This window comes from Rhizopus delemar, genomic scaffold, assembly GCF_000149305.1.
Source record: "Rhizopus delemar RA 99-880 supercont3.14 genomic scaffold, whole genome shotgun sequence".
NCBI lineage: Eukaryota > Fungi > Mucoromycota > Mucoromycetes > Mucorales > Rhizopodaceae > Rhizopus > Rhizopus delemar.
Genome location: NW_027137840.1, coordinates 717,695 through 740,824, shown reverse-complemented (window position 1 = coordinate 740,824; position 23,130 = coordinate 717,695). Strand labels below are relative to the sequence as shown.

The following is a 23,130-nucleotide window of genomic DNA, read 5'->3' as shown; positions in this document are numbered from 1 at the left end:
GAGTGTTTTAGAGAAGTTTTTCTTGAAATTTTTAAGATAAGGTACTGTAGTGACCACCAGATCTTTTAATTAAGATCAAATAAAGGTAAAGATAAAAAAAAAATAAAGGGATCAGGAACTTTTTATGAGAAGGTTGCCTGTTTATTGAATAAAATATATAAAATAAAATGTGAGTAGAACTGTACTGTCCTTTTTCTTCATCTAAATAGTTGGGATATTTATATTGTTAAATTTTTTTTTTTTCTCTTTTTGACTTCTTTCATTTTCTTGACTTTTTTCATTTTTTTGACCTTTCTCATTTTTTGACTTCTTTGTCACAACAACACCAAAAGGAGAATGAAACATATGACAACACAAAAGTGAAAATTCAAGCAATAACGATTACTTCGCCCGATGGGGGGCTCGAACCCCCGACATTGAGATTAAAAGTCTCACGCTCTACCAACTGAGCTAACCGGGCACGTTTCTATCTGATATGTGCTATGCTGGTTAGGACCGTCTTTTTTTTCCAAATGAAACACCGATGGGTCCGGGAGAAGATGACCGGAATAGACTAGAGTATGGACCGGAAGGTTATTTGACCCTGAGTGGTGGTCGTGCTGAGACTGAAATGAAGGTGGAAGTTAAGGGTCCTAAAGAGGGTCCTTATCCTAATGCTTGATCAGTCGCTAATGAAGATGGTAATGGTGGCCTTATGTATTTTTTGAAGAATAATGGTGGTCCCATTAAATTGTAGATGTATAACGGAGTGGCTAGCAGCCAATGAAAAGTATAAAAGGATGTTTGATTTTTATTGAATAAACGATATACAGTCTTCTCTTTTCTTTTTATTATATTTCTTTTTACACTTACTTTACGCCTTTAAAGTCAATACTAGTTCTCTTTTTTCCTGGTTACTGTTTTAAATTTCAAGCTATTCAAGGTAAAGCATAATCAGGGGAAAAGCATATATCATTTCGTTCTTTTGACCGTTACATAAGGTATTTCTTTTTCTACAACATTCCACTGCAAATAATGTGGGGACTTTGACGTAGAATTTTAACAGACCTAACAATTATAGATCCGTAGATTTTATAATTTTTTTATGAGATACCATTATATCTTGCTGTATTGCACCTTTTTGAAATTTGAAAAAAGATTTAGATGCGAAAAAAATAAAGAATTGAACAATATTTTTATTGTTTTTGTAGGGTAAGTATTCATAAAGTTATTCATGTTTTAAAAAAGTGTCTTTTTTTTTACAGATGATCTTTTTTTGTAAATCCTGTTCCTCTCTATTGTTCAAAGACCGATGTCTTCCTTTTTTTATTTTTGAGGGCAAAATGCGGAAATCAAAAGCATTTTGCGATTATTTTGTTCAGAAGAATACATATTAGGAAGGCAGTCTGTGGTTTTTAGCTTAGGTCATTAGAAATGTGTAACAGAAAGTAACAAAATAGTCGTGTTTGAAAAAAAAAAGGACTAAGTAAAAAAAAATAGATTAAGTAAAAAAAAAAAAAAAGAGTATAGCAATAGAAAGGTCATTGTTCAAATGAAAACAATAATATAACAACAAATATACTTTATAGAAATGCAAATGTCTTTATATTATAACAAAAGAATACGCGTGTATTTTAAAAAGAATAAGAAAATAAAGAATCTCTGCTAACATTTTGTTACAAGGCAGTTATAATTAACAAATACATACAAAACGTTTTTGTTTATCAAATAAATGGATGGCTTTATTGTTTTTTATAACGGATAATATAATAGAATATATATTTTTTAAGCTGATGCTAGTTTATTACTTACTTTATGTTTGCACATGGGTGTAATTTGCCATTAGCCATTAGCCATTAGTCATTAGAGATGTTAGCAATGACAACTTTCTTTACCAAAAAGAACTTTTCAGCAATAAACAACAATGTAAGTTTAATATTCTTATAGTTTCTTTAAGTTGGAAAGAACAACTTTGCTCATGAGGTTCATGTTCGTCATCCGAATGTGTCCCATTAGGAATTCCTAATGTAAAAAAAAAAAAAGAAACCGACATTAGACTTGGTTGTTATTATTTTTTTTTATAAACTTACATTTGACCAGAACTTGAGCTTTCTTTTTTATCTTTTGTACCTTTGGAATCTATTGTATTTCATGAAACAAAACCAGGGAGAAAAAAAAAGCTGTTCTACTGCTGTAGTTCGTTAAGATACCGACTTTTTTTTGTTTGTTTTTTTTTTTTTTTTACCTAAAATAAAAAAAAGAAAAAAGAATACTCTCCATGTTAAAGATATTACACTCAAGTAATAAAACTTGTTCAAGCAATGTATAAGTTATTTTTTGGGATATCACTAAAAGTAAACTACATGAAAAGCAACTGTTTTTGACTTATATGTTCAGACAGTGAATAAGTGTAACATTGGTAAAAATAAGGCTACAAAGAAAGCACTTCTCTCTTTTTTTTCTTCTTCTTCTTCTCTTTTTTATAAAAGGTAAATTCTTAATATTATATATATTCCATTCCTGTTCTAATAGTACTTTTACTTTAGTAAAATCGTATTGCCTGCTTTCTTAATGTTTTAAATGGTCTTTACAAAGTCTCTTTCCCGGGATTATCGTTGCTTCTTCTTTTACTTGCTGGTATAAGCTTGGCTGGTGTTATTTTTTTCTGTCTTTTCTTTTTTCTTCTTTTTTTTCCTGGTTCATCTAAAGCAAGGTACTATTACTTTTATAAAATATCCTTCATAACTAATAGTAATTATAGATGCATGCTGCTTCTTTTTTTTTTTTTTTTTTACTTGTTGGTATAAACTTGACTAGCGTCTTTTTTTTTTACCTGGTTCATCTAAAGTAAGGTGTTATTACTTCTACTTCATGTACTCAATAGCTAATAATTATTATAGATGCATGCTGCTTCCCTTTTCGTTATTTGTTGGTATAAGCTTAGCTAGTCTTCTTCTGGTCTATCTAAAGAAAAGTACTATTACTTCTATATATACGCGATCGCTAATAACTGTTATAGATGAATGCTGCTTTGCTTTGGCCTCTTTCTATCTTTTTTTTTTCTGTGCTCGCTTCGGGTTTTAAGTACTGATGTTTTTTCTTTTGTTTTGAGTGCCCAAGTTATTGCGTCCTTGAATCCTTGTGTCTTTGCATCCTTGAGCTTGGCTTGGCTTTTTTTTTTGTGAAAACTTTTTGAGTTCCACGAGATTAATCGATGTATTTTTAGATTAGATGATGCTATTTTGATGACATTAGGTAAGTCGAGTAAACTTTTAAAACACTACAAGCAAAGAAATACTGTATATTGTTATTATTATTTTATTTAAATAAAAAAAAAAGCTATTTTTTATAAACCAAATCCCTATTTTTTTGTGTATATAAAGCAATATAAGTGGTTCATAAAGAAGTATATAAAGCAATATGAGTGGTCGATAAAGAAGTCTATAAGGCAATATGAGTGGTTTATAAAGAACAAAAAGACAAACAAAGCATTGATTTGAAAAGTATCATTGGTCCCCAATTTTTTTCTGACGTAGAAAAGACTATGAAAAGCAGCTACCAAGATAGACGTCCTCGCACAGTAAGGATTAAATCTACTTAGAACTCTGAATTATCACTCCCGTCAGTATCTGCATTAGCAAGACGTAGAATAAATAATAGAATTATAGGTCTGTAAAGTATGGCTGATATCGTCGTCGGCATAAATACGCATTCAATCACAGATTTTGATATTGCTGAACAGAAAAGCATATAGTTAACAATGAACGGTTCGCAGAGTTTGCACGATAATTTCCAGTGTTCTCACTGCACCCAAACCTGGTTATCCAAATTGATAAAGGTGATCTTTTTTAATAGTGGTAATTCTATTAAAGGAATGAGAACGTGGATTTCAATGTTAGAAGCCTGATTTTTATATCAGAAGAAAGCTTGAAAAAAATAGATTTTAAATCTATAAAAACAAACAAAAGTATATAATACGTTTGTTGAATAAAAAGACATTGTATTTTTTAAAAAAATAAATATTTTTCTTTTGTGCTACATGATGCCATACAAGATTACAAATTGGGAAGACCATTCTTTTTCAACTTCAGTGCAAGGTTTCTTAAATTCAACAAAGACCCAAAAAGCATTTCTATTGGCGTATAAGCTCGGAAATTCAAGTGATTGAGTCGTGGCGTTCTCTTTTTAAGCATTTTTCAGCTCTCATGTCGTATTTTACCAAAAAAAGACTTTATTAAATAAAAAAGGCGATTAATTTTAGTGACAAGTGAGCAAAAAAAAAAAAAAAAAAAAAAAAAAGAGAGAAAAGGGATACATATGAAGAAGAGAGATGAAACTCTTATACAAGTGTACAGTATTGCTATAATAATAAGTATGAAAGCATTTGTTTACAAGTTAAATAAAAAAGAATATGAATAAAGTAGAAAATTTAAAAGATTGAATAAAATAAATAGAAAAAGGGCTCTTTTGGTTCTAAAGAAGTTAAATTTGTTTTAAAGCTGGAAAAGATATGCTTTAAATAATAAGGTTATGAAATAAAAAAAGACAAAGTATTTTTGATAATCATTTTTATTTTTTGAGAGTAAAAAAAAAAGTGGTAATGGAATGAATGTCTGTTATGCTACATGTCTTGAAATTTCTATGGAAAAAATTAAAAAACAGAGTACTTCAGAGAAAGAAAAAAAAAGTTGTAATGTTGAGATGTTGAAATTGTAAAAAAAAAAAAAAAAATTACATTCCCAGCATTGACATTACAAAAGGAATTTCTATTCATTGTACTGTTTTAACTTGAATGAAAAACGCAGCGTTTTAAATTTGGGTTAAAAAAAAAAGTACTTTGAAATTTTTTTTTCATTAAAAAGTAAAAGAGGACCAAATATGGCGAAGGTGAAAAGCATCACACAGAAATCTAAAAAAAGATTCAAAGCCCACAATATAAACGGCAAACTTACTTTATCTGCAACCAAATCTACTATCCAGCGATTGTTGGTATGATGTAAGTATTTTGGCTACACCAATCATAATGCTTTGCTTTATTTTTAGATTTTCAACTGAATATCAATTCTCCTTGGCTATTGTTTTTGAAATCATATATAAACGCGTAAAATAATGGATCAAGCTTATAAAATAATCTTTTATTATACAGTGGGTCAAAATACCTCACAAACCTCAGCACTTTTTGAGGTTGTAGTCTTCTGGATTACTCAATAATATTTGCATCTTTCTCAAATTTTGCACAGGTGCTGTCCAATACGTTGAGTATATTTGCACAAAGTTCCGACGACGGAAATTGAAAAATGAGCGAATAAGTAACTATGAACTGGAGGCGGTCTATTTGTGAGGTATTTTGACTTCCATCAATTATTTCTTTTCTCCGCCATAGGTCATTCCAAACAATGTTGCGGCAAGTTTTAAATATTTCCCGGATAGCGCAGTCACCCCGGGACATAAAATTTAAATTTTGGAAAAGAATTGATTATTCTTTCTTTCGCTAATCCGTAAGTAAATTTCCATCTACAGCATCATCCATCTGTCTGCAAAAATGCCCAAATCCTTACCATACGAAGCTCAAATGGACATCAAATCAGCACTAGAGCATGATGTATCGACTGATGTTATTGCAAAACGGTTTGGAGTGCATCAAAACACCGTTATCAACTATGCAAATAAGTGGATGCCTAACCGGATTCGCAAGAAAGGTGGCAAACAACGCCTTGTAAGCGACATCACTCGTCGTCTAATCAAGCGAGAGGTCCTAAATGGCTCATTAAGGACTGCCAAGGAGGTCCACCTGAAGTTGGAAGAGTTGTAGCATTCTAAATTGTACCAATCCGCTATTATGGTTTTGCATTCTGTGGAGATTTTTGCTGAGATAAAAAAGATGAAGCATTTACTTACTGCAGAGCACAAGAAAGCTCGATTAGCTTGGGCTAAAAAGCATCAGTGTTGGACCATTCACCACTGGCGACGTATCATCTTCTCGGATGAAGCCAAAATTAATATTTGGGGCTCGGATAGCTGTAAATACTACTGGAAGCGTAAAGGAGACCGTCTTCAGCCTCATCGCATTGAAGTTACAGTGAAGCATGGTGGTGGTGGTATCATGTTGTGGGGCTGTATAACCAGTGAGGGACCCGGGTATGCATGTCAGGTATATGATGACATCATGAATTCAGACGTATACCAAGAAATCCTTGGCACAAGCCTTAAGGACACGCTCGGGTACTATGGCCTAGATTGGAAATCATCCATTTTTCAACATGACAACGACCCAAAACACCGATCAAAGTCAACAAAACAGTATATGGATGATAACAGCATGTGTTATATTGATGACTGGCCATCCCAAAGTCCTGATTTGAATCCAATTGAGCATATATGGCACCATCTTAAGCTGAAGCTAAGTATGTACGAAAATAGAGCAAAAAGCATGCACGAACTGTGGCAGAGAGTGGAAAAAGAGTGGAATTCCTTTACTAAGGATCAATGCTTGAAGTATATTGACAGTATGCCAGAAAGAATACAAGCTGTCATTGCTGAAAAGGGCGGATCAACTAGATATTAATAAAGTCAAAATACCTCACAAATAGACCGAGGTTAAGTATCTGTCTCCTAATAGATCTCAGCTAATGATCTGAGTTTAAAATTTTGGTACACAGTAGCATACATATGGATGACTTTATATTTCAAATTTGAAATGATTGAGCCAATTTCTCATGGAATTACATCAAAAATAAGTAAAAATCATCATACGTTTGTGAGGTATTTTGACCCACTGTATTTACAATGAATTCTTCAACCCAATACAAATTTAAATGCTACTGTAGCCAATGTTCTGAAGGGAAAATTGGCAAGTACCAATTGGTTGCTCGATGGACCCTTGCTCGCCATAAAAAAAAGGAAGCTGCTAAAGGTAGTTCACTTACATTTAGATAATATTTTTACTGACGCGTTAAATATGCATAGATGAATCAGAAAAGGTCCAAGAAATTGATGCCAATAATGAGATGATTGAAGCAAATAAAAGCGATTCTGATGATGATGGTGCAGAAGACGTTTCAAATTGGGAAGTGATGGAAAATGATGAAGTGAATGTATCTGATAGTATGGATATTGTTGAATTTGATATGCCTCAAGGTAATTATTTCCTAAAAGTAGATTACTATTATAAAGAATAGATTACTTACATTATTAATTTTTTAGTTGAAATCAAGGGATTCCAAAATGATGTTGTTGCTTTTATTTCTGTCTTCTTGACCTATTTCCAGTTATTTTTCATATCAGAATATGCTGCTGAAATAGTAATGAAATTTGCCAATGATCTTGCTCTTCTCTTAAACCATCAACCAATTTTTCCCGCAAAATTGGATACCATGCGTAACGCTGTTGGAATTGATTATACTTACAAGGGCATGTTTCGCCTTGTTGTCTGTCCCGAATGTCATACCTTGTACCAGCCTGAAGAAGTACACTGTGATTCGAAGTGCACCTTTTCTGAATTTCGTATCATCTGTAATGCTTCACTCTTCAAACCTGTTACAATTGGTGCAAGCAAAATGTACGCCAACAAGGTCTCTGCATTCAATTCCATCAAGTATGCCTTGACTGTGATATTCTCACGACCAGGCTTTGAATCAGCAATTGAAGCATGGCGCTATCGTACTCGTCATAACAACACCATGTATGATATCTATGATGGTCAACTTTGGAATGAATTCAAAGATAGAGATGGTAATGTATTTACCAGTCAAGCTAGATCCCTCCTATTCACTTTGAATGTCGATTGGTTTCAATCTTCAAAAAGAACCGTGTATTCTGTTGGTGCTGTCTACTTGACGATAAATAATCTTCCAAGATCCATCCGATATAAAAAAGAAAATATCATCTTGGTTTGTGTTATTCCTGGTCCCAAAGAACCCAATGACACACAAATCAACAACTATTTACAAGTTTTGGTAAATGATCTGAAGGAACTTTACTACGATGACTTCTTTACCTGTACGGCTGAATCTCCTAACGTGCCTGTCCCAGTTCGTGCTGCTCTGTTCTTGATTGCTTGCGATATTCCTGCTAGCCGAAAGGTTAGTGGGTTTACTTCATTCAATGCCACTGTACCTTGTAACAAGTGCTCAACAGCATTTCCTGCTCGTTATAATACTCATCTTCAACGTGATTTTTCTTTTGGTCTTGAAGGTATTGATGCTTGGTCACTTCGTACCAGTATTGAAAACCGTTATCATGCAAAAAATTGGAAAGAAGCAACCACCAAGAGACAAAGAGCCGACTTGGAACAGAAGTTTGGTACTCGGTTCTCTGCCTTACATGATTTGGAATACCTTGATCTTGTTCGTTGTACTGCCATTGATCCAATGCATGGCCTTTTCCTTGGAACAGCAAAGAAAATGGTTAAAATATGGCGTACAACTATTTGTGACCTTACCCATGAATTATACCTGACTGATGCTGACTTGAAAGAAATGCAAAAAGAAGCAAATGATATTATATTGCTAGCACAATACACGCCAATCAATCAGAAAATTGCCAGCGATTTCTCTGACTTAAAGGCTGATGAATGGAGAACCTGGTGCCTTGCTCTTTCTCCTCTTTTGCTCAAGTCTCGTCTTCCAGTCCGTCATAAGGAAAATTGGGCAAAGTTTGTACAGGCCTGTCATATTGTATGTCGTCCATGCATTACCCAGAATGAAGCCATGATAGCCCACAAGCTATTCCATGAGTTTGTCCTTGGTGTTGCTGAATTGTATGGTCCAGAGATGGTCACTCCAAATATGCATCTTCATCTACATTTAAAGGACTCCATCCAAGACTTTGGTCCAATCTATGCATTTTGGTTATATGGCTTCGAGAGACTTAATGGTGACATTAAGAGGATGACAGTAAACCACAAGACAGCGTTCGAAGTTACGTACATGAAGAAGTTCCTTTCTGTTGTACATTATGGTGACTACATCCGTAATTTACCACAAGGAATTAAACAGAACCCAGTGATGATGTCTTCCTTTGGTTACTTGTCACCGACACCTTCTGATTCCCTTGTTGCTTCATCTGTTTCAACCAGCTTTGATTTCAGCTTATTTGTCAGTGCTCCTCTACGTTTGAATGATACCTTCACTGGTGCTGAAATTCTACCTCCTGATACGCAAGCTTCTTCTAGACACAAAGTTAGTGTTAATAGGTTGACTCGAGCCCATTATGGTTACCTTCTTGCCTTTTACAGGCTTGTATATACTGATCGAACATTCGCAAGTGCGCTTATTCCAGAAGATCTTGATGACTTATCTACGATGGTGCTCCCCGATATTTCTCTTTTCTCTGAAATTGAAATTCTTGGGCAAACATATCGATCAAAAGCATCACGTACTACTCGTGGTTGTTATATTGAAGTGGCTTGCAATTCTGCTGTTCCTGGAAAAGAACCCGAAATGCGGATTGGTCAGGTGCAGTATTATTTTAGCCATCAGCTTCAAATGAAGAAAACTATGATGCCAAATGGTCGGGTCTTTGCCCCAAATGCTTTTGATGAACACCTCTTTGCTTTTGTACGTTGGTATAATGCTCCTCTTCATCCTTTTCAAGGATTTGAATGTCTTGGTGCCGCGTATTACCATAACTCTTTTCGACCAGCTGATTCAGACTGTATTCTTCCAGTATCGCGTATCTTTACTTGTGTTGCTATGAAGCAAGGCTATCCTGATAATCATGTTGTCTTTTTACCTCTCCCAAGAAAAACCATTGGTTTGTAAAATATAAAAAAATAAAGTAAAAGTAAAAGTAAAAAAAAAAAAATTAAAATTTAAAAATCCAAACACCGCGTTTCTTTATATTTTTTTAATTTATTTTACAAGTTTTTTTTTGTTTTTAAAATACCAAGTTGCCTTCATCCAACTCCATTTCGGGACCAAAAGCCCAAGCGATACCCTCTTCAGTTATATTTTCTTTCTTTATGAAGTCAGGAACAGGCAGCGAACATTTTCTTTGTATACGAGGAAGAAACTGGATGCTGCTATGTCCAGTTCTTTGCCTCTTTGCTTTCTCACTTGCTATCTGATCATCCAAAAGCTTAAAGAATTCGGTACACTAAATATTAAATAATTAGCCGATTGCGCTTAAAAGATACTAATTAAACTTACAGCAGGTGATCTGTACGTTGGTACTCGAACTTCAAAATAATCGACGGTTTTCTTACACAAGACAGACATGCGTTCCTTTTCGGTAAAAGGAGTTGTTCTGTCTGGATTTCGCTCCAGAAGAACTTCTTCCACCTTGTCCATTGTATCGCTACTGTACATGTCTTCTTCTTCAGACATGTATTGCTGTTGAAGCAAGTACTCACAGTTGGGATAATTGTTATAAACGCCTTGGTCCTTGTATTGCTTGTATATAGCCTTACGAGCTCTTGTTTTCTAAAAAAGCAAAGTCAGTTTATACGATTACAGTAATTTATGTAGCACTTACAGCACTTCTACGAGTGACTTTTGCTGCTTTTCGTTTTCTTATAAAATCTTCAACTGGATCTACCTCTTCACCAGTGGATATCCCGGCCTTCTTTGTATAATACTGGCGCTCGAGGTACTTGCGTAAATCGCGGTTGTTTGTATTTTTATATGAATAATGACTACTCACATAATCTTGCAATAATTTGAATACTTTTTGATTTTCAGTAGACTTTAGAGGCTTTTCAAGAACGTATTGAGACGATGGCGGCAGGTTGTTGTAGTGATTTCTCACAGCATCCTATATTTCAGAGAAAATTGATTAGTACATTTGTTTAATATTGAATTTTAATGTTCTTACTTTTACAGCAGTAGCAATTGGCTTTGCGCCTTTGCCTGATTCTGCTTCAAGCTCATCGTATGCTTCTTTGAGCTTTCTGTATGCCATTTGCAAGGCCAGCTTTTCCTCTTGCTCTTTTCGAAGCATCTCCTTCAAATCATAGTTTTCTTTTCTTATCTCCATATAAATAGAAAAAGAAAGAGATGCTTCATCAGTCTCCATATCTTCGGCTTGGCGCATTCGCTTCTGGACATGGGTCATAGGAGGAAAACCAGGCCTAGGATAGGCAAAGCTATCGGGAATGGCATCGCTTGAAGCAAGCTCAGGAACAACAACACGCAAAGGAACAGCGATTGGTTGCCCAACAGAGTTAGAACCACGAGTATTGGCAGGAGCAGGGTTGAATTGAATAACGCGATCAGACATAGTGTTGTAAAAGTACTTTGAAATAAAGATAAATGAGCTTGGCATCAAAATTGAATCTTCCTTAAATACTATCGCGTTTACAATGAAACTCAGTCTAACTATACCAAAAAAAAATATTTAAAAGATTTCCTTTTCGAAATCTTGTTCCTTTTTTTTTCTTTTTCTTCAGCAATTTCCTTTTTCAACATCGCTCCGGTTATCCCAAGGTAAGTAAAAAAAAAAAAAAAAAGAAAAAGAAAACTTTGGTTCTAATGTGCTGTAGTAGATACCCATACATGTACTCATGGCTGCTGTAGTTCCTTTGGTTATCTATATATCTTTTCAAAAGGTAAATACATTCATAGCTTTCAATAATCTTTATTAAAAGTAAAATTTAGATTTCTTTAGTTCGTGGCTGAACCTTTATGAATGTCTTGGCATCCTGTTTTGTTAACAAAAGAGCTTTAAGGTAAAGAAATTGAGTACATCATGGTTTACTTTTATTAATATTTTATTTTATACAACTTTAGACGCTTTGGCTTCTGTTGTTTCCTGCTGTCTCCAATCTCTTACTACTTTGGATCCTCGTTACTACTGGCTCGCTTTTATTTATGGGCTTTATTTACTACGCTCTTTTGTTTGCTGCTTCTATGGTAAAGGTAAGTGCATTTTCCACAATTTTTTTTTAAATAAAATTTTTTATTTCATCGTTTTCATGGATCCCCTTCTCGTTTTCCTTCCTTCCCTACCCTTTTGTAATACTGGAATGAACCAATAATATATAATCAATATGGCAATAAAGCCCCAAAATAAATGAATAAAACTACATTTTTAACCAATAATACCGTATTTTAAGCCTATTGTATTTCCTAATGTAAATCATCCAAAGCTAAATATAGCCGTAATAAGCCAATAAAAAAGCATTGCTAAAGAGCAACAGACGAATAAGGAAGTATTTCGAAAAGTAACAAGCCAATAAAGAAGTTGTATTAAAGAGAAACACAAGCATGTAAGGCCCAATAGAAAGACGTTTGCTTGTACTTCGTTGTTAAAAAAAGAATGAAGCGGCGCGTTGTCAAACAGTAATACTTGGTTATCGAGGTACAATAGTTAACATTCAACGTAAACGAGCTCAACTGGACATACCGCAATAATTATGCATAATTCATTATAAATCCCGACTAACTAAAGTATACCTGACAGCTATCATACTCCATAGATAACAATTATGTGCAGTGTCTATCGTCAATATCTCGACAACAAGAAACGATCCATCTTTACTTTTTTTTACCATTATATTCGCGGTATTTTATTCTATTAATACGCCAAATTTCAGCTCTCTACGATAATTATTCACCATTGACATTTCGACATGTCGAATTCACAATTACATGGAACAGGGGTCAATTCCCCTGCAAATGTCAGTTCAACAACTTATGAACAGCTCTTACCTTTGTTTTTTCAAGAGTTTGAAAAAATAAAAGCTCAAGTTCAAGAACATGCCAACATCTTATGATATTTGGTACTTATAATGTAAAAACAGTAAGAAGTCAATAGCTAACAACTACTATTTATTAAGTAAGAAAAAGGAGAGGAACTAATAATTTAGAATGAACCCTGGATTATATCGTCTGACTATTAATTGTATAGTCTGACGTAGGCTGGACTGAGATCAATAATAAAATAATAAATAAAGACATCATTAATGACCAAACACGACACATCTTGCCTGAAATTAAGAGATTACAAGAGCACATTACTAATCTCGAAAGTCGCAATGCCGAATTAGAACTAGAAAACCGCCGCCTTCGCGAACTTTTAGGCTCTCATCAAAATAAACATACTTCAGACACCCCAGTTGCAAATACAAAAGTTGTTCAAGGCACTTTGGAGCACTCCATTGGTAAGTCATCTGCAAACATGTCGACATCTGCGTCAAATGTCCCCATTCCAGCTGCTGGATTAGGCACTGAATCGTCCGCCTGGGCTATGGTCGCCCGTAAAGCTGCTCACAAGAAGCCTACCCCCAAGCGTCGTACTGTTGAATCAGCTGCCCGTGGTTTCCAACCCATAACCGGCCCTGTTGGGTTTGGTTATGTGTACATTCCAAGATCTCGACGCATGTCGAGACGAGATGTCCGCTCCCGCTTGTCAGTCCTTGGCATTGATCCTTACCGTGTCTTGGACATTACGTTTCCCGCCCGGTCTGTCGTTGGTCTCCTGGTCCATGAACAGTACAAAGACGTCCTCCTTGCTCAATTGGGCAAAGCCAAGATCGACATCTACGAGGACTTTAACCCTTGTGACCCGGCCCACCTTGCTGATCCTACGTACAAGGACAAGTCCAATGCTGAGCGGCTTTCTATTGCTATGGACATCCATCGAAACCGTTGCTGCAGAGGACTTGCACGCCTTCGTCACCCTATTGCTGTTGCCGTTGGTCGTACCTTCCTTGAAGAAGGTTTCATCACTGACGAAGACCTACAGGAAACACTGTCAAGATGTCCTGGTACCCCTTTGACCCACAAAAAGGCTTTCATGGCACCTAATGGTTCTCAAGGCACATCCGAAGACCAAGAAATGGATGATGCGACTCGCTCTGACTATGACGATGAATTATGAGTGTAAGTCCAACGACTGCCACTTGTAATTCTGACATCTGCTCCACTCCTTTGACTCCTTCCGCTCCTTCTCCCTCTGGTTCTCCTGATTCTCCTGATTCTCCTGGTTCTCCTGGTTCTCCTGGTTCTCCTGGTCAAGCTATCTCCTCTCCTTCATCGTTACCGCTCACTATCGGCTTGTGGAATGCCAATGGCCTCCAGGCTACCACAGTCGATGATCTCATCCGTCACTGCCAGTCGTTCTCTTTAATCTTTATCACTGAGACCTGGCTGCTCCCGCCTAACAAGATCCGTACCCCATGGCCACAGTTTCATTTATATGGTACTCCTGTTGATGGTAACTTTCGTGGTTCACAAGGTGTCTCTGCTCTTGTCTCTCCTTCCTTCCCGTTGCCGGTGATGCAGTTCCCAGTCCATACCAAGTATGCTCTGGGTTTACAGGTGGGTCGGTCCCTTCGGCTCATCTGTCTGTATCTGCCTCCTTCTCTGGCCGATGATGAAGTTTCTGCTGCTTTGGATGTGCTGCCCTTGACTCAAGACACTGTCATCTGTGGTGATCTCAACGCTCGTCTTGGTGCTGTCACTGGCGAGTCCCGTTCCAACACTCGTGGATCGCTTTTGCGGGACTGGGTTGAGGAAAGGGGGTTGTCCATCCTAAACTCATTTTTGGCCCATGGTGTCCCTACCTACCTGTCGTACCGGAATGGCCGTGTGATGAGTAGTATTGTCGACTACTTTATCACCAACCTGCCCTGTCTCAACCGTCCTCAGCTCCAGGTATACACCGATCTTTCTCTAGGCTCTGATCACAAGCTGATGTCTCTTTCCTTTGAGTACTCAGTCCCTGTCGATCAATCTATCCAGTCCACTCCTTCTGCTTCTGCTCGTCGTCTCTGGAACCTCTCTCGTTTACAAGAACCTGATGTTCTCAAGTTGTACGTTAACTCCTTCCGTTCGTTCTCTGCTGTTTTGGTGGACCAGCTTCAACAGCTGTGCTCCAGCCCTCCTGATTCGACACCGCCCATTGACCGTCTTAACGACGAACTCAATGCGGCTATCTATGGTGCTCTTGACAAGTCTGTTGGTTCTCGTGCTGCTCGCCCTCCCCAATGGAAGACCTTCTGGAACTCGCACTTGCAAGGACTCGCCGATATCCGTGACCACATGTACAGGCGGTGGCGTCGTGCCATTGGCATTGACAAAGCTGTTTGGTGGGATCGACATCAGGCCGCTCAGGACCGCTTTCGTAGTGCCGTCAGGTCTGCGAAGCGTCAATCCTGGCGTGCGTTCGGCTAAATGAAAGATTTACCGTCCATCTCTTTGGAAGCCTATAGCGGCGCTAAAATTGAGCGTATAGACGTATGCTATACATCATTCGAAAGCCTGGGTCGTCTATTTTTAGATAATGTAACATTAATTTCCAAAAATGGTAATATGCGGGAAATAATTAGGAAAGAAAACAGTCGCTATAGGCCCTGATTTTTATAGTTATCAATGAAAAATTTTTTTATTTATTTTAAGCACTTCGGAGTTTTTTTACGGGCGTACTAGGTGCTGAGGTATCATTTTCATCAGATTCGCTATCGGAATCGTCATCTGAGATAAAAATAAATGGCTCTTCATCGCCCTGATCACCAGTGGCATCTTCAAAGACGGTTGTGAGCAACGATACCAATGGACCTTGGTCGGCAATGCCTGCTCTGGTGAACGACACTTGCGAAAAGCAAGCAAGCATTGCCTTCCAGTGATTGCCAGCATGTTTTCTTCGCCAGATGAATTCCACTAATTTCCATGGCATCATCGATGCTGTGCGATGACGGCTGGTCACTCCTCGTTTGATACCATTCCAAGTACCTAATAGCAGGTTGTTAGCATTGTTTAAGAATTCTATGATCTACACAAGTATGTACCTTCTATTGTGTTAGTGCAGGCACCTGTCTTTGGATCGCGAAATGCTTTGGAGTGATTGACCGTTTGAACAACTAAATTTCGGCTTGGATCGCTGTCAATCCCCTTATGGCCTTTCCAGCAGTCTACCATGACAAGTGAGCCTGTAAACAAGGGTTAGGTGCACTGATCATCAAGTATATACATATTTCAAATGTTACCATCCTTAGCAAAAGTATCGATTATGAGCTTCAAGGTATTTTGGTTGCGGTTAGGTACCGTCAGCAAGAACACCTTACGTTCGGGCGTGCGCTCTACACCTCCAACAACCCAAACACCGTCTACCCTCTTTCCCTTATTGTACTTTCTTTTACCAAATTTGCTCTCATCTATTTCAACAACAATTGACTGTCCATTACTGCCAACCCCACCTAAGTATGACTAATTAATTACATACTCTGATATCAACAAAGCATCACGTACCAACTTGAACATCTTCAATTCGAAGATCTGCCTCCATTACTTGATAGATATCTTTGACAATGCTGCGGACAGTTGGCAGGCTAAGTCCAGTCATGGTAGATATTGTTCCGTTTGGAACTTGCAGCAGAAAGAGATACACTACTAACAGTGTTTGATGGATAATTGACTTGCGACCTTGAAAGAAGGATCCATCCAGGTAAGAAATACGGCTACGACCGCACGCACAGGTGGTTGAGCCGCACCGCCAAAAGAATCCATCCCTGCTGGACTGGTTCAAGCGCATTTCGGAGCCTTCCTTACACTTGCGCGATGAAAAAAAGGCACCGTTCTCCTTCAAGTAACTTTTACCAATTGCCTTTAGTTATTTTCCCTCCCACTTAAAAAATAAACTTACTTCAATGTACATTCAGCCGTCATAGTTCTTTCAGCGATGTATGCAAGAGTTGGCATGTTGTTAGCAGCGTTAGAAGACATTGGAGATTGATAAAACTGATAAAAAGATGAAGGAAAGAAAAAAAAACAGAAATAACAGGCCTTTTTATATTTTTTTTACATGTTTTGTTATCTGTCCGAAATCAGCCGATAGATAGACAACATCTCCGCAACGGGAATTCGTTTTACCATACAGAACCGATAAAAGTTTTCCGAAAACTTTTGATATTTCCAAAAAAAAATAAGTTACTTAGACCCAAAAATAATGCAAAAAGTAGACTATGTTTGCTGAGCGTCCACCGGGAATCGAACCAACGCCTTCAGAATGAGAAGCCATTAGCAAAACCCAATAACCACAAATGTTGATTTGCCGATTCTCGTTTCGCAAGCCTTTTTGTCATACAATTTTTGGTTTTTGGAGCTGTTTTTCTCGACCTGCAGAAGTCGTATCTCGGTCCGGACTTTTTTAATGACCTTCTACTTGTCATCCCTCTTGAGTGAAGTAATGAACAAGGAAGAAAAAATGACTGTTCTTAGTAGATCTCGCAATTGGCCAATTTTGGCTTAATAAACTCCGCTTAAAAATGATATAATCGTGTTTTGTGACCCCAATTACCATATTAAGCATACCAAACTCCGCGTGCGGAGTTTGTATATATATTTATAGTAGATGGACGGTAAATCTTTCATAGATCCCGTGCGTTCTGCGACACTTTAGCCCGAGGTGACTTCTCGCGCGCGATGTCCAAGGTCAAAGCTATTCGAAACCGTCGTCGCCAACAGGTTGGGTTTACTCATCCTGATGGTCCTGTTGCAGGTGCAAACGCGATGCGTGACCATCTTGCTACGGTTTACTCTGGTGCTGGTCTCCCTGCTCGTCGTCCTCCTCCTCTTGGTTCTGCTGCTGGTTCAGTACCCTTTGATCTGTCGTCTCCTGCGTCTGGTACGCCTTTCTTCTCTGCTGCTGATGTCTCTGCTTCGATGCGACGTCTCCCTCTGCGTAAGGCTCCTGGTCCTGACCACTTACGTACGGAGATGCTCCTTCCTATCAAGTCTCTTCTGGCTCCCATCCTCTCGTTGCTTTTCAACATCTGCTGCCAATGGTCTTATACCCCAGTTCTCTGGCGTCAAGCACAGGTGGTCCCCATCCACAAGAAGGGTGATCCCACCTCGCCAGGGAACTACCGTCCAATATCTCTGACTTCTATTGTTCGCAAGCTGTTTGAAATGTGTCTCTTTCCGTTTGTCGAGCTGGTCTCTCCTCCCTTGGATGTTGCTCAAGGTGGTTTCCGACATCAACGTAGTGCGCTGGATCAGGCCCTCTGCTTGCATGACCTGATGCATGCCTACCGCGATCGTCACAATCATTACCCTGTTGTCGCCTTCTTGGATATCAAGGCCGCCTATGATACTGTCGACAGACGTATCATATGGCAATCAATGCTCGCCTCCTCCGCTCCTTTCTGTCTGGTCTCGCTGCTGGCTAATCTCTTTGATGATGTCTCGGTGTCTGTCTTACTTCAAAACAACGTCTCCACTCCTTTTGTTCCGAGTACAGGTGTACTCCAAGGTTCTGTCCTAAGTCCCCACCTGTACTCCATTTATATCAATACACTTCCTGCTCTTCTTCGTTCCGCTGCTTCCTCCTCCACCACTTCGGTTCTCACTCTGTCTCCGACTGGTCCTCCTGGTCCTGGTTCTCTGGTCCCTCCTGGTCTTCCCTTTGGTCCTCTGGTTGGTTCTTCTGCTTCGTCTCCTTCGCCCTCTCCCATCAACTGTCTATTGTATGCGGATGATGTGGCTCTGTTTGGGTCTGCTCGCGAAGTTCGGCATATGCTGGACCTAGCACAGATCCATTCCCTCACTCTTGGCTATAAATGGAGCCCTTCCAAATGTGCTGTGTTGAACTCGCCTATACCATCCTCAAGACGCTTTGTCCGGATGTCTCTTTATGATGAGGATCTTCCCTCAGTCGATGAGTTCGTCTATCTTGGTATTCCGTTCTCTAGCAAAGGTATCTCTGTCTCGGCTATGGTCAAGCATCGCGCCTCTAGTACCTTGTTTGCCATGTCACAACTCAATGCTATGGGTCTCAACCGCAATGGTTTCTCTCTGCTGCTGTCTGCTCGCCTCTACGCATCTTTTGTACGTCCGAATCTTGAGTATGGCCTAGCCATTGCTCATCTTCTCAAGAAGGACTACACAGAGCTTAACCGAGTTCAAGATCGGTGTCTTAGGATGATCGTTGGTGGTCATCGAACGTCTTTTACAGTTGTGCTTCGGCACATCTGTAACCTTCCGTCTATGGATTTCCGTGCCGATACTCTAGTGCTCAAGTACTGTCTTCGTGTCTCTGGTCTCCCTGATGACTGTCTGCTGTCACTCCTTTCATCCTCCGTTCCTTTGTCTCTTCTGTCCCGGCTCCGGCAGCGGCGTATCGTTCATGATTGCCCCCCGGTTGCTTCATCATCTACGTCTCGTCTCTCGTCTTGGTTGCGACGGTATCGTCAAGAACGCTTTGATGCCTTCCTCCAGTCCACCTCCCGGGTACTGATCCGTGCTTGTCGCCCAGTACTTCGGGTTGATCCCGTTCTCTTTGTTCCTGCCTCTCGTGCTGACCGAAGCCGCTTAGTGCGATGGCGCATGGGATGTCTTCCTGGTAAACCTCGTCCTTGCTCCTGTGGTCTTGATCAAACAAGTCGCTCACACCTTGTGGTCTGTACGATGGTCCCTTCCTACCTTTGGTCTTGTCTTCCGTTTCCACCGACTAGCTATGTGGGCAACCACATAGACTACAGTTGTTGGAATAATTGTTCGAATGTTTTGCAATTTTATACAGTGAGCGACAAAACTGTCCCAATGTTTTGTAGTTTTCTCTTTTATGGCCTGTAGCGTTATGGTTATCAGATTAATTTATGGCTTGTTGTATATCATTCGATAGCCAAAGTCTTGTAGAAGTAAACAACATATAGCAAAGACCGACTAAAGTGCCGCAAGTGGAGATAGAGGGAATGGAAAACAAGCGGTGCATTGGGACAGTTTTGTCGCATTTTCAAAAAAATATAAAATATGATAAAATATCGACCCACAAGTTGCATAGAGGTACCAAACTGCTTACAAATGCGCATTGTATGTCTCTAGGATGATCTTTACTCACTGCTAAAGTTTTAAACTCCTACTGATTTATTACTCGCCCATTATATCTCAACATGAAACAAGCCTCTCAAGAAACAGTTGTTCAAGCAATTTCTCTACTTAAACAAGGTAAGCCGGTTCGGGAAGTGGAAGGTTCTACTGGTTTAAGCAAGAGTACGGTTGGGAGACTCCGAAAATCCCATTGCTTTGGACTTGGAAAGCCAAAAGGCGGCCGACGCAAGATCTTATCGGCAGCTGATGAACGCTATTGTGTCCGCCAAGTGACGAAAAACCGGATGTCAAGTGCAGCAAAGATGGCTAAAGAATTAGAAAAGGACATTGGAAGGAAATTAAGTGCTGTGACAGTGCGCAGAACCCTTCGTAAGGCCGGCCTTGGTGCAATTGAGAAGCCGAAGAAGCCTTTGCTTAGTGCTAAAAACATCCGTAAGAGGCTTTCTTGGTGTATGGCTCACAAAGACTGGACTATAGATGACTAGAAACGCGTTATTTGGTCAGACGAGACGAAAATAAATAAATTCAATTCAGATGGACGCACCTGGGCTTGGATCCGATCAGGGGAAAGCTTGAAATCTCATCATGTCAAGATGACTGTTAAGCATGGTGGAGGCAGTATTATGCTGTGGAGCGCCATTACCTATGCAGGAGTCGGTTGGATGTGCAAGATCAATGGTAATATGGATAAAGAATTGTACAGAGAGATTTTGGAAGATGAATTGGAGCGTACTATCGAGTTTAGCATCGATAAATTAGGATTCGAACGTCATCAGGTGATTTTTCAGCATGACAATGATCCTAAGCATACGTCCAAACTAGTCAAAGAATACCTTAAAGACCAACCCTACAACATCCTGGAGTGGCCTGCACAGTCCCTGTCATGTTTTGACATGTCAATAAGATAACAGTCTTATCAATCTAAGCTAAATCTTTACAAATGAGTTTGAATAAGAATAGATCCTGATAATTACCAACTGCCCTGAACAGCCAAGTTTCACTTTCATCTCAACAGTTGATTATTTACATCAGTTTATAAAATTTTTCTTATACATGTCAAATCATATCGGTCGTAACTATCTCTTGTCATTTAATCTCAGGTCTTGCTCAAACTAATATAAATAGCCTTGGAATCTTTCTTTAATAAAAGTATTCGACTTTAGAACTATTGTTCGGTCTCGTTAATTCTTCTTTGTCTATTTTAAATACTTAAAACACTTCAGTCCCCTGACCTCAATCCAATTGAAAATATGTGGTCATTGTTAAAGAGAAGGCTGAATGATTATGAAACAGCACCAAAAGGCATGAATGAATTATACGAACGAGTAACTAAAGTTTGGTACGACTTAATGAAGCCAGAAGAGTGTCAAAAGGTTATAGAATCAATGCCTAAGCGTATAAAACAATGTATCAAGAACAAAGGACGCTGGACTGACTATTAATATCAAATAAATAAACCATTTTATATTTTTTTGAAAATGCGACAAAACTGTCCCAATGCACCGCTTGTTTTCCATTCCCTCTATCTCCACTTGCGGCACTTTAGTCGGTCTTTGCTATATGTTGTTTACTTCTACAAGACTTTGGCTATCGAATGATATACAACAAGCCATAAATTAATCTGATAACCATAACGCTACAGGCCATAAAAGAGAAAACTACAAAACATTGGGACAGTTTTGTCGCTCACTGTACGTTTTGATTTGTATCTCTGCAGTCAGATACGATAGAGCTACGTACGATACCTCATTAAAAAGCGACAGCTGTCGCATATAACATATAAAACGCTAGGGGTCTGGAATTATTTCCATATATAGTAAGACCAAATTGCGTCAAGCATATGTGTTAAGGATACATAAGATTATAGTCACTTTATTTTAGTAAAAGGAACCTCATATGATCCTAAATAATATGTTGACATAACTTTGGAATCATTTATAACATTATTCCCAGCACAGATAAATAAAAGACTTTGATTAGATTTTTATATTAAGCTTTATTCATATTAACTTCACATAGTCAAATAATATGACATGGTTGTAATATAGTTTATTGATGATATGAGCATGTTGAATAAGGAATGTCAATTACTTACCGGATCATCATTAAGTCATGTAAACCTTTATCCTAACTGAGATATTATTATTAGCCGTAATATCCAATCACGGAACTAGAGGATTTTATATTCATCCGTACCATCTCCTAAATAGTCCTACATCCAGAGCTATCTGAAACCATCCCAATAGCATAATTGACAATACAAGCTAGGAACAGGCTAAACTAATAATTAGAAATAGTAATCATATATTCTGTCGAATTGATCATAAATCTGTCCTAATTCTTTATCCGTATCATGTCTATAAGTACTCTCACTTTTTACATGTAGAATTTATCATATTCAATCTTAGTTATCTAAACTTAATAAAGAGATACCAAGTTCTAACAGTATTTCTTTATCTTTGTTGTTATACTACTTTTACCTAAAACCCCCTATCCTAAACAATATGCATTCGAACAATTTTTCCAATTGAACCATCTTTTATTTAATACCGTGTATGACCGCCTTTAGCTTTAATAACTGCTCTACAACGAGCTGGCATACTCTTGATATATGCTTGACATTACTTTTTGGTAAAAGAAATACATTCTTTCTCGATTCTAGACCAGAGATCATGCAGTCCTTTATCCCTATCTTCATCTAAGCTCAGCCTCAGCTTTAAATGGTACCAGAGATACTCTATAGGATTCAAATCAGGACTTTGAGCAGGCCAACTGAAAGTATGCTCTTCTTTTAACCCATTTTCCTTAAACCAAACATGAGCAAGCTTTGATGTGTGCTTAGGATCACTGTCGTGTTGAAAATAAATAGATTCCTGTTGGTAACCATAGTACTTCAGACTGTCCATCAGTGTAGTTGACAGGATATGAACATAATCTGATGCTTTCATAGTACCATCCTCAATTGCGCAGCCATATCCAGGACCATCCCACGTCATACAACCCCAAAGCATCACACTGCCAGCTCCTCCTTTGACTGTAAGGTCAAGATGATGAGGCTGCAATTTGTCACCAGTGTTATGTTCTGGTAAGGTAATTAAGAAATAACAAAGATAAACCAAAAGAATACTTTTTGAGACTGAACTTTATTTAAGACAATCTTAATTGTTAAAAAGAAAACATTACAAAGTCTACTATTTATATTCTTCTATCAGTTGGCAGGTAAATGAGTAGTTATGAGCGTAGATCCAATAATTGACATGTCTGATTGAAGAATGATCACTGAATCGATTATGAAAATTTTTAATTCGTTGTTTTATAGATCTTATTGTTCTTTAACTGATCTGGGAGAGTTGTCCTGTCTTCATTGAGAGGAAAGATATATTTA

The 23,130-nt window shown here is 38.2% G+C and overlaps 8 protein-coding genes and 1 non-coding gene across 9 annotated transcripts; 5 read left to right on the top strand and 4 right to left on the bottom strand.

The window, feature by feature from the left end:
* Positions 1-387: 387 nt before the first annotated feature.
* On the bottom strand, positions 388-460 carry RO3G_19180. The gene has a single exon. It is a non-coding gene; the product is annotated as a tRNA-Lys (tRNA).
* Positions 461-5,521: 5,061 nt separating this feature from the next.
* Positions 5,522-5,791, top strand: RO3G_14627 (uncharacterized protein; the record flags this gene model as incomplete). Its single annotated transcript, XM_067669211.1, has 1 exon — positions 5,522-5,791. The coding sequence occupies one exon, from the start codon at positions 5,522-5,524 to the stop codon at positions 5,789-5,791; it is 270 nt and encodes an 89-aa protein (XP_067525312.1).
* A 974-nt stretch (positions 5,792-6,765) lies between these two features.
* Positions 6,766-9,740, top strand: RO3G_14626 (uncharacterized protein; the record flags this gene model as incomplete). The annotated part of the gene is made up of 3 exons (XM_067669210.1): positions 6,766-6,892; positions 6,946-7,116; positions 7,183-9,740. 3 exons carry the CDS (start codon positions 6,766-6,768, stop codon positions 9,738-9,740), a joined length of 2,856 nt encoding a protein of 951 aa, XP_067525311.1.
* Positions 9,741-10,057: 317 nt separating this feature from the next.
* On the bottom strand, positions 10,058-11,196 carry RO3G_14625 (uncharacterized protein; the record flags this gene model as incomplete). Its single annotated transcript, XM_067669209.1, has 4 exons — positions 10,058-10,074; positions 10,184-10,400; positions 10,453-10,731; positions 10,792-11,196. The coding sequence occupies 4 exons, from the start codon at positions 11,194-11,196 to the stop codon at positions 10,058-10,060; spliced, it is 918 nt and encodes a 305-aa protein (XP_067525310.1).
* A 1,491-nt stretch (positions 11,197-12,687) lies between these two features.
* RO3G_14624 (uncharacterized protein) lies at positions 12,688-15,092 on the top strand (the record flags this gene model as incomplete). The annotated part of the gene is made up of 4 exons (XM_067669208.1): positions 12,688-12,717; positions 12,826-13,505; positions 13,575-13,670; positions 13,799-15,092. 4 exons carry the CDS (start codon positions 12,688-12,690, stop codon positions 15,090-15,092), a joined length of 2,100 nt encoding a protein of 699 aa, XP_067525309.1.
* An 801-nt stretch (positions 15,093-15,893) lies between these two features.
* RO3G_14623 (uncharacterized protein) lies at positions 15,894-16,640 on the bottom strand (the record flags this gene model as incomplete). Its single annotated transcript, XM_067669207.1, has 3 exons — positions 15,894-16,114; positions 16,167-16,375; positions 16,561-16,640. 3 exons carry the CDS (start codon positions 16,638-16,640, stop codon positions 15,894-15,896), a joined length of 510 nt encoding a protein of 169 aa, XP_067525308.1.
* A 699-nt stretch (positions 16,641-17,339) lies between these two features.
* Positions 17,340-19,539, top strand: RO3G_14622 (uncharacterized protein; the record flags this gene model as incomplete). The annotated part of the gene is made up of 2 exons (XM_067669206.1): positions 17,340-19,317; positions 19,469-19,539. 2 exons carry the CDS (start codon positions 17,340-17,342, stop codon positions 19,537-19,539), a joined length of 2,049 nt encoding a protein of 682 aa, XP_067525307.1.
* A 508-nt stretch (positions 19,540-20,047) lies between these two features.
* RO3G_14621 (uncharacterized protein) lies at positions 20,048-20,653 on the top strand (the record flags this gene model as incomplete). The annotated part of the gene is made up of 2 exons (XM_067669205.1): positions 20,048-20,177; positions 20,280-20,653. 2 exons carry the CDS (start codon positions 20,048-20,050, stop codon positions 20,651-20,653), a joined length of 504 nt encoding a protein of 167 aa, XP_067525306.1.
* A 1,713-nt stretch (positions 20,654-22,366) lies between these two features.
* RO3G_14620 (uncharacterized protein) lies at positions 22,367-22,756 on the bottom strand (the record flags this gene model as incomplete). Its single annotated transcript, XM_067669204.1, has 1 exon — positions 22,367-22,756. The coding sequence occupies one exon, from the start codon at positions 22,754-22,756 to the stop codon at positions 22,367-22,369; it is 390 nt and encodes a 129-aa protein (XP_067525305.1).
* Positions 22,757-23,130: the final 374 nt, after the last annotated feature.